At 43.2% G+C, this 16,829-nt stretch overlaps 1 protein-coding gene across 3 annotated transcripts in view; it reads right to left on the bottom strand.

Moving 5' to 3' along the window:
- The window catches only part of znf423 (zinc finger protein 423), a 146,253-nt gene that overhangs the window by 60,110 nt on the left and 69,314 nt on the right, over positions 1 to 16,829 (bottom strand). For 2 of the 3 annotated variants that reach the window (XM_056765742.1, XM_056765743.1), the window contains 3 exons: positions 12,498 to 15,931; positions 11,202 to 11,286; positions 3,066 to 3,086 (listed from right to left, as the gene is read on the bottom strand). In XM_056765742.1, the coding sequence (XP_056621720.1) occupies positions 3,066 to 3,086; positions 11,202 to 11,286; positions 12,498 to 15,931 (3,540 nt within the window). The remainder of the gene's footprint in view (positions 1 to 3,065; positions 3,087 to 11,201; positions 11,287 to 12,497; positions 15,932 to 16,829) is intronic. The other variant, XM_056765745.1, reaches the window with a different exon arrangement.

Below are 16,829 nucleotides of genomic sequence, written 5' to 3'. Positions count from 1 at the left end.
TCCGCGGCAGCTGGCTGAGACACACCTGGACGGATCTGGGACAGGAGGGATGAGATAGGGGGGAAACGGGGCAGCTGCACCTCTACGAGTCCTGCCTGGGAAAGACATTCACACACGACTTTTCGCAACAACTGTAGCACTGCCTGAGTCTGCAGTTAGAACGCGACAACATGAATGGCTGTTCCTAAGACAGGTAAAAATACTTTTCCTTGTGCATTTCGCACCTGCAACCCCCCACCCGTGCGGTCTCGGCGCGCCGGCCACAAGTGTACCTCATTTTCCATTCTGTTCCCACACCTTTTGGAGGAGGCTCCCCCTGAGCAGTTCTCTTATAGATCTCCAAACAGCTTGTAATTACCTTTAATAAACAGCATAAGAAGCAAATCAAGCGCAAACGTGGCAAAATGAGCTCTCGGGGGATCAGACATCACTCAGCCTTGCAAACAAACATTTCGGCAAAACGTTGCTGCCGCTCTCCCTTTTCAACATGACATTCTCTGTTGGGGCCATTCGAAGGAGGGGAAGGAAAGAATAGAGAGAAATGGAAGCAGAGAGAGAGAGAGCAAACGAATTGAATATGGAGTGTTACGTCATGGAGCGGGTTGGGGTCATGTGCTACCTATGATGTGTCCAAAACCAGCACAATGCTGTGCCGGAAGGTACATGGGGGACAGGTTTGAATAAAATATTCACATCATTTCTACTGAACATTATCTATTTGGTTAAAAGATAAAAAATGATGTATAATTTAGACAAACATTACTCATGACACAATGATGGCATTAAAGGTGCCTTCATTCTCTGCCTTAACATTAAGTAAGGTAAACCAATACAAAATTATTATAAAGTGTTGATATTATCATGTACGTAGTTTATCAGTCATTATAAATAATTTCTGACAGCAATAAAGCAACTGACCAATCAGAATTAAGTATTCTAAAGAGCCGTGCAGTAACGACACAAAATACATGCAGACGTGTACGTGCTCAACGATGCACATGTGTTGACTTTGGCTAGATGTCAAGCCATGATTTTGTACACCTCTGGCCATAAAGTTGCTCCTCAACTCTCTCATCCCTCCATCCACTGCCTCTTTCTATTCACCTCTAGCAGCGCACCCTCTATCATCCCCCCTCCCTCAAACATTGCCCGGCCCCTCTGAGGTTCGCCTGGGTAGCTCCAGGTGGTCTATGATGTGCATGAGGGGCTGTCATCTGTTGCCATGCTCACGTACACACCACATGGGCTGCAGTAGAGAGCGCCATGCCATTAACAAGCCATAAAAACCAACCCAACCCTTTTAAAACATCAGAACACTAAGGAATAGCTGCTCTCACCAAAGCCACTCAACCTAACATCGGCTCGGCGCGCACAATAGAGACATCAGGGGCTGGATAACAGGGAGTGACACATGCAATGTGAAGGAATGATGATTTCTTTTGCTCTCGTGACTACGGGATGGAGGGGGTTGGAATATGGCTGTACACACACACACACACAGAGATATGCACACAGTGTGGCCCTAGGCTAGACAATGGCTCTAGCGTGTTCGCATACAGGCGCTCAGTGAAGTGAACCATCATTCACATTATCTACATCCATTGACTCCTAAAGCTTCTTGTGTGCTGCCTCATTAAGCCTGCGCTGACACAGAGAGACCGCGCCAGGACTCTTTTGGTAGGCGTACTCCGTGTGTCTGTGAGCATCTCTCCCTATATAACAGACATGAGCATTGCCCTATAGAGAAAAGGGTTCCAGAGAGCTCTGCAGCATCAATTCCTATAGGACCATAAACTCTAAAGGAGAAACAGTAATCTGTACCTACACCCACAATCCATTACTCACTAATAAAGTGAGTGCCATCCTAGACGGCTGTACTTATTGATATTACGATAAGATACAACACGCAGTAATCATGATGTGATACTACAAGGATGAAAAGTGCACCCTTAGTTGATACAAGAACATCATTATGACATCACAGGGAACACCCTGGGGTCAAACAGGAAGCATAAATGTGGCGTTGCCATGACAACACGTGTGCGACTCATGCTCCAGGCATCAGAATCCTGGGGATGAATAACTAAGAATCAGTGATGACATTAAAAAACTCTCTGGAGAGCAACTTCATTCAGGTGTACAGGTGTACGTGTGTTCATGCCTCTGGCCCAGCCCCATGCATAAAGAATCACTATGGTAATGTGTGTGCATGTGTATGTGTTTATACGTGTAAATAAGCACAGGAAATGAAGTATGGAAATCCAATGATACAATGAAATAATCCAATGATACAACTTTACTTTTATATACTTTGAACTATACTTTGATCCCTCACCAACTGTGATGTGTCCCTTTGTAACTGTAAATTCATCTTGACCTTTAAAATATTAAAGTTCGATCATGTAAACACTATGTTTGAGAATTAAAATCTTGCTCCCAATTTTAAGAGACTAACCTGTAATAAAATATCTAATAAAACTAAGCGTAAAAACAGCGCTCACCATGGAATTAATGTATTTTGTTTAACCCAAAACGACACGATTATTAATCAATGACACCTATTCAGTCACAGCGAGGAAATAAGCAGAACGCCAAATAGAGTGTACCATATTATTCCAGTAAGTATTCAAATTATATGGAATATCCACCAAAAGCTGAGCTGTTCCTGCCCTTAGAATCGATATTCGCATCTGATGTTTTTTCTTTCTATACTTATGCAACTATATTGAATTTAAAAGCAAAACTTCAGCTCATACCATATGTCTCATTGCAAAGTGGGTGTTTACATATCTTAAATGCACGGCAGCAAACGGTCGATTTAATTCTACAGCTCAGAAAGAGAGTGGAAAATGGTCATGAAAAATTAAATTACGGGGACCTCGGAGAACAAAAATAATGAATATGAAAAATGTATGACATGACCCCTTTATGTGACCAATCATGCACTGTTCTCCACTATAGCCCCGCCCCTTCTGCTCAAGCGGTGAGAGATGTATGTGTGCTTGAGGAGGGTCATTCATTCAGGTTATCTAGCTAAGAATTGAGAGAGATAAGGGGGGACAAACCTTGCAGCTGGGCGGGCTCTCCTACGGGCCATCCGATAGGCAGGGAGGGTGGAAAGAGAAGGCAGGGTGACAGTTAGTCAGCAGCTCTATGACCACATGAGTGTTAGATGGTGGAGGAGGGGTCAGACATGGGGGTCATGGATCACTCATGGTGACCGAATGAAGAGAGATAGGGCTGCCATTGTAATAAATGACAAAAATTACTTTTCTGCCAAAATATGTATATGAAACTACAAGTTTGTCAATAAAATCTTTGTTAATTCACCCAAAAGTTGTAATTCTGTCATTTACTCACCCTCACCATGTTTCAAACCCATGTGATTTTCTTCCGTGAAACAAGAAAAAGTTAACCACCATATTCTGTGAATTCATTCATAAGAATCAAACTCCAGAAGTCTTCTAAAGCCATTAAATATTACTGTGTGAGAATTTTGTAAAAAGTGATCAACATTGTGTACGTGAAAAGATGCTGATAAGAATTTGAGATCATAAAATGATGATACAAATAATTATTTTAAGTTGATTTAATTCTGTTCCTCACACAACGTTATTCAATTGCTTCAGAAGACTACAGTGCACAACTTTTTTCTCATTTTATTGTCATTTTCCAACTCAAAAGCACTTTTTTACTTTCAGAAAAAAGCCAGACTGTTAAACATCACCTTTTCTGTTCTCCAGAAGAAAGCATGTTATACAGGTCGGGAATGACATAATGATGAATAAATGATGACAGTATTATCATTTTTGGGTGAACTATTCCTTCAGCACTTGTCAGCATAATGTGTTTCCAGATCGCTGCTATGAATTATCGTCATCCATAAAGCATCAAACCAAACTATTTCCAAAACGATCAACCCTGGACCTATAACCGAGAAAAAGCACAGTGGAGCAATACGTGAGATTCAGGACAAGTGAAACAGGGATAGTGAGAGAGAGAGAGAGAGAGAGAGAGGAGCGATTCGGCAGTGAAGGGCGAGGGAGAGTCAGGGTTGGTCGGAGGGGGGTGAAGAGGCAAACTACAGCTCAATCCACTAATAAAGGCAGATGAAAGGGAGGTTAAACACAATATGCTAATTGAAATGTGTTGGCTGATTAAGGGCGATTGAGAGGAGAGTGGACGTGCTGTGAGTTCTGTACGCCGGTGATTAGTGCAACATTAGTGTCTGCATGCTTTTCCTTGCCACGTGCCCAAATGGATGAATTGGGTGTGTGCAGGAGTGGATGGAGAGGTGAAATGAGTAAAGCCTCCTTCTGCTCACATCTCTTACTGTTCATACGCTTTTAAAAAATCAACGCAGAACCAGAGAAAACTTGTCAAACCCTGAGGACTGTGTATAGGCCCGAAAACAATCCAGGCTGTGTGTCTGGCCCGCCTAGCAAAACGCGAACATTACTGAACATCACACCTTATCACAAGGAGTGTCAAGAACATGTCAAACCGGGCCTAGCTCTTCGCTGTATTGTCTGAGAGGCCTTGTGTTTCCTTGTTTGCAACTTGAGTTTATTTTCCTCTCTTGTCTTGCTTATCTGTCAGTCTGTCTGTATTTTTTTATTACTATTATTTTTCCGTGCACAATCTTCCTCTTTGTGTGTGAAGGTCTCTCAGGAGCATAGAGGATATTTCTTTCCGCAGGCTTTATTGTTTTCCGCTGCGCAGCTGTAGACCCACGGGGTGCCCCCTGCAGGTGTGAGAGTGTGCTAGAAAGCGAGTGAGAAACAGAGAAAGAGAGTGTGTATGTACGTATGCACTCGTGTGATTTTGAGTGTTGGCTCTCGAGAGTATGCGGTTGTGTCGGTTCTCCCCCCACCAGCAGGGAGCGCCGCTGCGCAGAGGTGATCATCAAGGGGTGCTGTGCTAAATGAAGACTAAAATTAAAAGCAGTGTACTGAAATGCCTGTGACTACACAGGCGCGTCCCCGTGAGGGTGGCCCGACGGTGGGACGTGACATCTTTTTGCCCCCAACCTAACAGCCTGGCTCAGAGGGGTTCTGTTATATTAATATGAATATAAAGTCACTGAGCTGGATCGAGCTCCCCCTCTCCTTTTTTGCATCCCTGTCATTTCAGGAACGATCGAAATGGCGTCCGTTTGCTACCAGGCTCATTTTTGGAGGGATTTTAAGCGTTTTTAGGGGGGGGATAGGATTACCCAAATAAAAAATTGTTTCTGCAAATGAAAGATTCAGTTAATCCTCCCCATGTTGTTTTAATCCTATATGCTGTTATTCATTAAGAAAACCAGTTACATTCTTCTCTTTTTAAAACTTCAAATGCATTCTTCTTTTACAGCAAAAGCTGTGCCACAGTTCTTTAAAAACCAACAAAGGACGTGTAAATTCTACAAAAACAACAGCATACAGGATTAAAACTCATATGAATAAAAACAACATTTATTTATATGTAAACTACACCCTTAAATGACCTTTTAAAGTTAAAAATTCACGCTGCATCAAACATTTCTTTCAATCACACCAGTCGCACATCTAAACAACACAATACACCATAGTTCTTCACAAAGTACTTCTCCTCCTCATGTTCTTTCTTTCAGTTAGTGGCATGTGTCTGAGACAGGTGTTAGCATGGGGCAGTGAAATGTTCAAGAGCAGTGGCTGTCTCCCTCACAGGGGAAATGAGAGGGTTCAAACCAGCTCTTACATTATGGAGTGTGTGCTTCTGGATGGGGTGGGAAATTATTACTGTTATTGCCAGAAATCTGTTTCTCTGGTAAATCCAAAGAGAGCAGAAATCCTTGACTGTTATAGCTGTAGATAAACCCAGAGTGGTTTGCACATTTTTGAACTGCCTCCGAGTTCTGCATGTATACTATGAATTGGGGAAACCAGGGCTTGCTGTCACCAGGGAAAGTTGTCAAAAGAACTACATCAATTTTGAACAAACGAACAAAACAGCTATTTTTGCATGTTACCTTGTTTTCCATTTCTCGTGAATTTTATGCTTCACGTTATAAACTGTGATAAAAAGCTTATAGTAGGCACTTTCGTGACAATCTACACCATTTTTTGTGTCAACCCTGTTATGGATGTATATGATAAAGCTGCTACTTTAGGATAGTTGACAAATAAACAGGGTCTGGAGGGTTACTTTAAAAATGTATTCTGGTACAGTTAGAAATTACTTTTCAGTAACGTAACCCAAGAATCAGAATATAAAAGTAATGTAGTCCGATTGCTTTTGGATTACTTTAGGGTCACATATGTAAATAAAACAGAAATGCAAAATGATTTAAGTCTTCAGGAACTTATTAGAGAGGGCTGAAAGATTAAAATAAAATCATCATAGTTGATTATTGACTTTTATATTTTTGTCATAATTATTAACGTCAATTAACACAATACATTATAAACGTCTAAGGCTATGTAGATTAAACAAGCTGAGAAGCATTTAGGAATGGTTTTAATGCAATAGAAAACATTAAATTGTATATAGAAATGACACTTGCACATTTTAAAACAATTACATTAGTTTTGAAACAATTGTATATGTAATCCTGATAGTAATCACATTTTTAACCAATTGTCACTGTTATCTGATTATTTTGTTTTTTGTAGGCCTAACTGTACTGGATTTCAGTAACCAAATTTTTGTATCCTGATTACTTTAATCCCGTTACATGTTATCGATCACTCCCTAACCCTGCAAATAAATTATACATGTGCCCTATGATGTTGCAAACATGAGCAAACATTTCAGCAGAAAACTAACCCCGGTCTCCTCTACCTGGAGGCCATTTGGGTAAGAGCTACTTTCGCACCACGAAACCTACAAAGCTTCACACCACACTGCCAGTGACTAATTCTAAAACAGGTGATCTATTCCTGAACACAAAACTAATAAAGTTCTGACTGACAATGGGATGTGTCCACCTTGCAGACTGACAAGAGTAACAAGCCAATAGGAACAGTCAAACCTCGTTCACTAGCCGACCAGACAAACGCTGCAATGTAAAACTAATGATAATGCAATATAAACCGCACGGTAAATAAATATCTGCATGACCCTCTGTAGTCTGGTGCTGTTGGCTGTTAGATGAAATCAGGGCAGCGCTAATAGAATTCGTCTTTCCGTACATGTGGATTGCCGCCTCTGTGCTAAGGAAAATCGTTACGCGGTCTCTCCGCACGGAGACAAACGTCTACATTAAATAATCACACGGCTTCAATCAACAGGCAGGGAAAAATAAACCCACAATCCTCCAGGCTTGCCGCCTCCTGGAGAACCGAGCTCTGATCGAGTTCGCCTGCCTCACCAGTCAGATTAATTAAAACACTAGGCTTTTTCCACCCCTCCCATATCTGAGTAATCAAGCTCTTTTGCAGCAGACCGCAATAGCCCGAAATCTTTATTGATTCCCTTACCTACGCTCAACGCCACTTCCGCACGAACGCGGGCTGAAAAGATTTGAAACGACACCGACGTAATTTAAACCTAAATTAAAGATCAAGTCACAAAACCTCAAGGTGCGCCAACCACCTGCAGCATGCCTTAGGAAGCCTTCAGGTGTGTAAAAGGGATGTTAAAGGTATGCGTGTGAAGCTGTTTTTTTATTGTGGGGGGAAAGTCTCTTGTGATTGGTGCATGCTCTTGGGCTGCCAGCAGAGCAAAGCGACGGTACACAAAATGACAAAGGCAGCACGCTCACGCGGCGATGCTGCGCTCGCAGGAAAGACACAGGAGAAAAGAGGAGAGGTAGAGGGGGGCAGATGTTGCAAGTTTGAGGAAGTAAACTGATTGAGAGGAGGTGTCACCTCAGCCTAGTGGTGACTGGGAGAGGGAGGGCGACAGAAAAAGTAAGAGAGGAAAAGGAAAGTGAGAGAGGATGGGGGGTGGGAGGAAGTGGGAGGCTAGGTGAGGTATGATCACACTTCTGTAAAAAGGTAGAACGCCTGAAATGTGTATCCACAAGCAAGTAAGATGTTGCAAAAAAGGTGGAAGTTGACAGAACGTGTCTGTCAAGCTCTCAGATGTGTCAATCATAAGAGCGGGTATGTGTGGGCAGGAATTAGAGGTGGGAACCGGCAGGTCCCCGGTGATATGATGTTATATTAATATTTGGGTCACGATACAAATATAATGCAATCCTTTATATATACACTGACTACTGATATTATCATCTACATTGGGCTTAAATCGATAAGTTCACCCAAAACAAAAAAGATTCTGCGATCATTTACTTACCCTCTTGTCATTTCAAAGCTGTTTGACTTTCTTTCTACCGCTTTCTAACCGAACAGTACTGGACCCCATTCACTTCTATTGTATGGACACAAAACCAATTTAAGTGAATGGGTGCCAGTTAACAACATTCTTTAAAATGTCTTCCTTTGTGTTCTGTGGAACAAAGAAAGTCATGCAGCTTTGAAATGACCAGAGGGTGAGTAAATGATGACAGACTTTTCGTTTTTTTGGGTGATGTAAAGGAGTGCAGGCTGACTTAAAGGGATAGTTCACCAAAAAATGAAAATGTACTTGTCATCTGGTCATTTAAAACCTGTATAACTTTCTTCGGCAGAATACAAAAGCAGATGTTTTGAAGAATGTTGGTAATCGTACTCACTGAGTTGCATTGGTTTTGTGTCTGTACAATAGTAGTGAATGGGCACCACTGTTGTTAAGTTATAAACATCAAAATATCATCTTTGTGCTCTGCAGGAGAAAGAAAGTCATAGAGGTTTGAAATGACAAGAGGATGAGTAAATGGTGACAGAATTTTTATTTTGGGGTGAACTAACCCTTTTAAGCTGTAGTATATTTAGCCTTCTCACAGACTTGCTCTAAATTGTGTCCTGTAACATTTTAATATATTCATGTAGAAAATGTAATAAAAAATAGAAATTCTTGATGCAATAAATTCAATACAGTATCATGAGCTAAAAAACTGTATGAATTGCCATTTTTTTCCACACTCTTATTAAAACTTCCACATACTGTACATGCAACAACGGCATGCTCACGCACGCTAAAATGCACACAGCTGCTTTTGGCACACGAGCACGTATGAATATGCATAGTGGAACGCTCTGGTAAAACATGGGAGGCGGAGAAATCAAATTCGTGTGATTTCCACAGCTGCCAAACAGTGAGCAAAAAGCACAAAGCTAAATTGTTATGTTTAACGCGGCGGGAGAAGAACACGTAGTCTACTGCTCACCCAATTAGTAAGTTCAAGTCAAATAATCAACAAATATTAACTATTTGTCACAATGAAACAAAAAACGGGGCATTTGCTAACAAAACGCAGCTATTTGATATCAGTTGATTGCATCCATGTGTTGCATTTCATAATAAATAAGAAAACAGGAAGGACAATCATGTAGGAGATAGAAAACCTTAAAAACGCATTGTTTACACTAGCAAATTATAGCCTAAAAAAGAGAGGCCAAAATATCGAAGTCGTATAATAGCCTTACTAGTCATATATCAAAGCTGACAGATACTGTAGCTTTTTAATGATTGCTTCTTAATCTGGAGAAGAAAGCAAAAGACGTGGAGCTCACCAGCGCTAACGCTAGAACTCCTTTGTGATCTCGCTTCAATTTTCCGCCGGCTAACGCAGAGTCTGATAAAGGTTAATGCACGACTCCCTCTTCATTATTCAAAGACGTCATCAATCTTTGAAGAGGGTTGGAAAAATAATAAAATAACATCGCCACTTAAAATAATCTGCCTCAATTCCATAATTAATCTCCTCCAGTTTTTCTGACAATTATGATGTTAATTAACCCAAAATTCCCTCCATGGCGATGGGGAGAGACATACGATCCGCCTTTTCAGTCTCACATGCAGCATCTATCTCGACCATCAGTATCTTCGGAGAGGAGGAGAGAGAGAGGATGGGTGATGAAAGGGGAGAAAGCTCAGCATGGTCCAAATTGGATTGTGTTGATCTGAGATTGGGCAGGCTGGATGCAGTTAGGCTGAGAATGAATGGTGAAGGGTCAGGTGAGATGGGAAAGAGAATAGGCGCATGGGCAGAATCAGGGTTGAAGGTGAAATCAGGGTAGTTAATAGAGGAATAATTGGGTGCTAAGAACTTTCATGCACTTTACACGAAGGAGAAAATGAACATGAGACCTCAAATCGCTTAGATTAGATTGCTAACTAAAAAGAAAAAGAGAAAAATACACGAATGCTCAGACTGCGAATACACAATGTGTTTTGGTACCTTTCTTAAGACAGATGCAGACTGCTCAGTAGGACTAGAAGAATATATCAGGCGCCTCGGCTCCAGTATCGGCTGTCAAGGTTGGGGAAGGCTGGGAAGTTGCTGAGGCTCGGAGCATTGCGCCGTTTGTTCTGTGAAATTACTCACAGGCCCAGCTCGTTAATCTACACTACAGTGTGCTGCTGCAGCAATTATTACTTAAAGAATAACAACACCAAGGGAGGAAGCATATAAAACAAGTACAGAGGAACCGTTCAGTTAAGCTCATATACTGCAGCCAGGGCCACATGCCAAAGAAACAAACAACAAGCGATGGAAAATATCATCCACCTGGAGCACATCTAAAAAATTCCACCCGGCGCTCTCTACATTGCTGAAAAACACAATTAAGTCATCAAGACCTTTTGGATTTATTACCCTAGCTAACCTTACTCTGGTTCTACAGTAAAGCCTTTTGCGAATATGGGACAGATGGGTTCATATTAATTGCAATGTGTCAAAAACACCCCCTCCACAAGCACACCTTTCGAAAAACACAACAAGCACCAAAGAACAAAACGTGTAATTGTCCACGACAAGCTTGAAGAATTAAATGAAGGGGAATGAAAGGGAACCTAATTGTTTGTTGGCCTTTCCTGAAGGAGCGAGACCTGCAGTCCTGGTCTCGGCTGCATGGTGAAGAGTTAACAGAGCAATCAGACCTGCAGCCGAGGCCTCAGCTGCTTAGTCAAGTGTTAAACAATGGAACAGCTGTTGAGAGCGATGTCTGCACTTCCAGAAATAGAGCTGTTCATTTCACCTGTCTGTCTCACACCTGTGTGCAGGGAGTGAGAGATTGTGCCGGGCCGACTACTGCAGCAAATAAGGGTAGGAAAGCAGGAGAAGAGACGGGCAAACAGCCAAACACACAAACACACGCACACTTGCAGAGGAAACAGTTGAGCGGACTTACCGATCATATGATTGGCAACGTGGATCTGGATCTCTCGTTCCGTCTCGAAAGTCATTTGGCATTTGATGCACTGATACGTCTTCTTCTACAAGGGAAAAAACACGATTGGAATTCACATTGAACAGGCTTTTTTAAATCTCCACACACTCGCAAACACCAGGCAGAGATTCTCCTATCTGTTACATTGAGCTGAGACAAAAGCACAGGTAAAGATTGAGCGTCCCTGGAAGTTCACTGTCAATATCTAGTGAAGCGAACAGCTTGTACAATAGCCCAGCAGGATGAGGCTGCTGAACCCTCTGGGGCCAGTAGTAATGTAGCCATGAATTCACACATCTCTCTTTGACTCAGAACACTTTGGGAACACAGGGAACTTATACAGTAAAAATACTGCCAGAAAATGGTTGCTGGCAATGTCTCCTCTTTTCAAAAGAAATTGCATAAAATTCTTCTTTGAACTGCCAAAAGAAAAGAGATAATAGGAAAAGAAACAAGGTAGAGACAGAACACACATTGGAGAACTAGAGAGAAAAACTCAAATGATCTAAGAGGTACCCTAAGCAAATACACAAACATTTTGTAATATACAATTTTGTCAAAAGGCCTGGTGCTTGTTGAGAATGGCTAAGAGTCATCTCTAATCTTAATATTCAAAGGATCAAGCTGACAAAACAAGATAAGAATACATTTTAATATCCTGTCAAGCTAAAGAACATTGAACTGAGAGAGAGAGAGTAAAGATAACATACAGATGCCTTTAAAAGTTCTTGGACACCTGAAGGGATAGTTCACCCAATATTGATCATTTACTCACCCTCAGATTGTTCCAAACCTGAATAAATTTCTTTGTTCAGCTGAACACAAAGGAAGATATTTGGAAGAATTTCAGTATCCAATGAATGAATGAGGCATTTATATAGCGCTTTATTGTATATTCCTGTACAACCCGAGCACTTTATAATCATATGAGGGGGGTCTCTCCTCAACCACCACCAGTGTGCAGCATCCACTATGATGATGCGACAGCAGCCACCAAACAGATCTCATCCCAATTGACTCCATAGTATTTATTTTCCCTACTATGGCAGTAAGTGTGGGGTGAGCTCTGTGAGGTTACTGACATTCTTCCAAATATCTTTCTCTTAGTTCATCAGAACAAAAAAATGTATACACATAAGAACAACTGGAAGGTGAGTTAATGATGACAGAATTTTCATTTTTGGGTAAAGTATCTCTTGAACTGTTTAAAAGTGTCCAGACTCAAGTGTATCATTTGGGTGAGGTTTTGCCACTTACTTTAGGGATAGGTGAAGCATCTGTTACTTTCTTGGCTCCACTGGTCTCAGGGCTCATCTCTGGATGATCCATCTGAACATGGTTTTCTAGGTCGTCCACGGTCTCAAATTTTACTGCACACTCTGGGCACCGAAGTCCAGATGAGTGCTTCTCCCCAGCCTCTTGTGGGGTGACAACAACACTTGGGGATTGGCCATTTGTGCCCCGACTCATGCAGCCAGCGCAAAGGCCATAAGGCAGGCCATTGACGTCTATCTTGACCAGCTCCTGCTTATTCCTGAAGTCTTTGAGACAAAGGGCACATTTATAAAGTTTGTAGGTCTGCAGCAGGCCATTGGGAGACGATGAGGCTGATCCTCCTCCTACTCCACCACTGACGCTAGAGGAAGAGAGCTTCTGCATGTGAAAAGTTCCATGGATCTTTAGTTCCAATGTTGAGGTGACAGTTTGCATACAGACAACACAGCGGAAGCCTGTGAGGGAGTTCCTCAGGTCCGGGTGCATCTGGCAGTGCTCGATAAACTCCTCCTCACTCTGCAGGGGCATCTTGCAGATACGGCAGGTCCCTGTGTCCAAGCTCTTGCTGTGGGTGACCTTGTGCTCCGTGAGAGTAAGCAGTGAAGGGAAACGTTCACCGCAGATGGGGCACATGTAGTGTTTTGCTGGGCCACGGTGCGTTTGGGCGTGTTCCCTCAAGCCATTCTCTGAAAAGAAGGTCCGTGAGCAAACATTGCACTTGTGGTTACCCTTAATGAAATCTGCCTTCTTTTTTCTTGTCCCTGCATCATCATCACCTGGTCTAATGTTGTGGTCTCTAAGGCGGTGATTTTGGAGCAGAGACTCCATGGTATAGGCAGCACCACAGATGTCACAGGCATACATTGGTTCTGAGGCATCCAACTCCTCTTCGCCACCACTGGCTTCATGGCTGTTGGCCGTTTCCTGACCGCCTCCTTTCAAAAGCATGTTCTGCAAATCCGCCTGCTCAGTGGCTACAGTCGATCCTGCTGCTGAACGTTTAGAATTTTGAGTCACCCCGTTGGGTGTGCCATTTTGGCTCCCTCCATTTCCATTGCCATTTCCTCCATCGAAAATGCAGTGCTTCTCTCTGAGATGTCTCTCCAACAGGGCAATAGCCTGGAAGGCCTTCCCACACAAGCGGCAGTTATACTTTTTACTGTGGGTAGTGATATGGCACTGTAGTTCTACTTCCGTGCAAAAGGATTCACCACAAAATATGCACTTCCGTGCTTTTCCAGTTGCCGCTGGTCCAGTCGAATGACCCAAATGACTGTGCTTCACATGTAACTGCAGATCACTCTCTTTTCGGAAGTCCCAAGCACATGCAGTGCAACGGTACATTTTCTTCTCGTTGCTGTGCTTGACGGCCAGGTGAACTTGGATGGACACCTTGGAATCAAAGACTTCTTGACACAGCGTGCAGTGGTACAGCACAAAGGTATGCATGTCTAACAAGTGCTTTTGTAGATCATCAACAGAAGAGAACTGTTTGTCACAGCTCTCACAAACATACTGTGTGGAGGTGGTGGTGTAGTGAATAGTCAAGTGCTGAAGCAATGCCTCTTGGGAATCAAAGTCCTCTTTGTTGCACTGCGGGCATGACTGTCTCCTCAGCAGCAGTTCCAGATGGGACTTGAGATGGGCTTGGAAACCCTCAAAGCTATTGAATCGAAGGTCACACTGATTGCAGGGATAGTCTCCATTAGCAACAGCTGGAGTAGTATCCCCAGTTACTCGATGACGTTTAGGGGAGGATATCTCCACATCCGATGAGGCCGGGCTCAAGTCTGCCACTTTGACTTTGCGCTTGTTATTGGCGAGTGGGATGTTCTTGTGATTTTCCTTGATGTGTTTAGTGAGTTTGAGGAGAGAGCCAAAGATGGGAGAGTTGGTGCAGTAGGGGCAAGAGTATACCTCCATGAAAGACTGTGAGGGCTGTAAAACTGGGGACTCCATCTTGGTTACTCCACTACCACTGTTGCAATGGGTCTGCTGAATGTGGTCGGTGAGGGACGACTCTGTAAGGAAGCCCATAGAGCACTGGTTGCAGAAGAAAGCATGGTTGCCCTCCAAAGTGGTGGATCCAGCAACCACACCTCCAGGTAAGCAGTGAGAAACACGGATGTGCTCTTGCAGGGTGTTGATGTCTGCAAACATATCAGGACAGTAGTTGCAATGAAAGGCTGAAATGTTACTGAACTGCAGAAGGGGAAAGTTAGATGCAGAGCTCCCGCTGGATCGATGTGCTTTTCGAACATGCTCATTGAGGTTATAGAGAGTAGGCAGGGTTTCTAGACAGAACTGGCAGGTGTGGCTCTGCTGAGGTTTGTCTGCATGGATGGTCTTCAGATGAATCTCCAGGACAGCCAGGCTGTTAAAATCTCTCTTTGAGCAATATGGACAACTGTAGGTCACTTTGCCTGACCAGCTTCCGTCATCATGGTCAGAAGATGGTGCAAGCTTACGTCTGCTCTGTCCAGGTTTCAGGGTAGAGTCTGGGGTCGACCCTCTCTCCAAGGAGGCACTGGAATCAGGTGTAGCACTGCTCATAGACGCCACGCTACCCAGCACTGGGTCAGGACTGGCACTATGGATGCTGGAGTCCGGCTGCCGGTGACTATCAAGATGGCAATAGACGTCCTCTACAGATGAGAACTGCTCGGCACACATTGGGCATTTGTGTTTCTTGTTGGCGTGTGTTCTGTCAATATGGGTGAGTAGAGTGCCTTCATCAGTGAATATTTCAGGGCAGTGGATGCATTGCAGTTCTGCACGGTCTGAGAGCTGCGGGTGCTGCGTCAGTACATGTTTTTCAAGTTCATCTGTCTGACTGAAAGTTTCCTCACAGTAATCACACATGTACAGATCCTGGTCCTGGTCAGCTACATCACTGTTAGATCCATCACGTTTCCCCTGATCTTTCTTTGCCAGATGTTCCTTGTTCTTCCGATGCGCTTGCATGTGGCTCTGCAGAGAGGAGGTGGAAGAAAAGCCCCGCTTGCAAATACTGCATTTGAATGGTTTGCTGGAGCTGTGCGTCTTGAGGTGGATCTTAAGATGATCGCTTCGTGAAAAAGCTGCCTCGCACTCCTGGCAGCTGTACTTTTTGTCACCGGTGTGCAGCTTGACGTGGCGATCTCGGCTACGTTTATGCTTGAACAAACGACTGCAGAAGGTGCACTTGAAGGGCAGCTTGTCACTGTGGATCTGCTCGTGGCGCTTCAGGTAGCTGAGGCGACTGAAGGACTTGTCGCAGAACTGGCAGGGATAAGGCAGGCCAGAGCCCCCTTCTTCCTCCCCTGTGCCCATGCCCATATCGCAGCAGCCATCCCCTAGCATCTGTGACGGCGATGCCACGTCTTTGCTAGAGGGAGAGGACGCCACCCAGGAGAGCCCCGGGTCATCATCACCATCTGCAATGCAAAACACAGACAGAATTAAAACGTTAAAGAGGCAGACAAAATATCAAAATAGAAGCAAAGAACTAAAGACAGCAAACCCCAAAGGAATGGAGAAATAAGGACAAAGATGTATTTTTTATCCTCTTATCCTCCCTCAGTAAACAAGCTCATCCCCATATCCCCCAGATTTGGGTCTGCTTTATCGTATTTTCATTATGGTTACCAGATTGAAAAGCTTCTCAAAATTGATTAGAACAAATTCAAAAAGGAAGGGGCCTCTTTCTGGACGATGCATACAAAATTAAAACACTGTTTTTTTCTGTTGTTTGTACATAAACCCTGGCCGAGTCTAGATTATCTCGCACATACAAAGATATACAAAGCAGGGTCGTTCTTAATTCTGTCCTGCTTTGTGCATTCTGATGGGGTCTGACACAGTCCACACGTCATCTATTTAGCATCTTAACCAGCAGCCTCCACAGAAAACCGAGGGAGAGAGCTCATGACTTATTGAGCAGGGATGCTGCAAGCACAAAGTCCCACTGCGGCTCAGACAAACACAGAATTTTCTATCACTGCACTGTTTGTTTGCTTTATTTTCACTAAGTTGTATGTTCACTCTTAATGTGCTGAAAAAAGCCTCTGGTATAACAGATTCCAACAACAACAAAAAACTGTAAGTGTACAGAGGATAACTCCACATCCACGAAAAAACTCCATTTGTACTCACAAGCCAAATGTAACAATGGCATCTAATACTGTGTTTTCTAATTGGAAATGAAAACCCCACTGAAACAGAGTCACAAGCTACAACCTAACGGGCTGGGGAAAAGAAAAAGAACAAAGAAAAGTGCATCACCTCAGCGTGTATTGTATAAACTAATAACTTCAACTCCATATGGCAGTTGTA

This window comes from Triplophysa dalaica, chromosome 14 (genome assembly GCF_015846415.1).
Source record: "Triplophysa dalaica isolate WHDGS20190420 chromosome 14, ASM1584641v1, whole genome shotgun sequence".
NCBI classification, from domain to species: Eukaryota; Metazoa; Chordata; class Actinopteri; order Cypriniformes; family Nemacheilidae; genus Triplophysa; species Triplophysa dalaica.
Note: the sequence above shows the minus strand (reverse complement) of the source record. Positions and strands in the feature narration are given on the sequence as shown.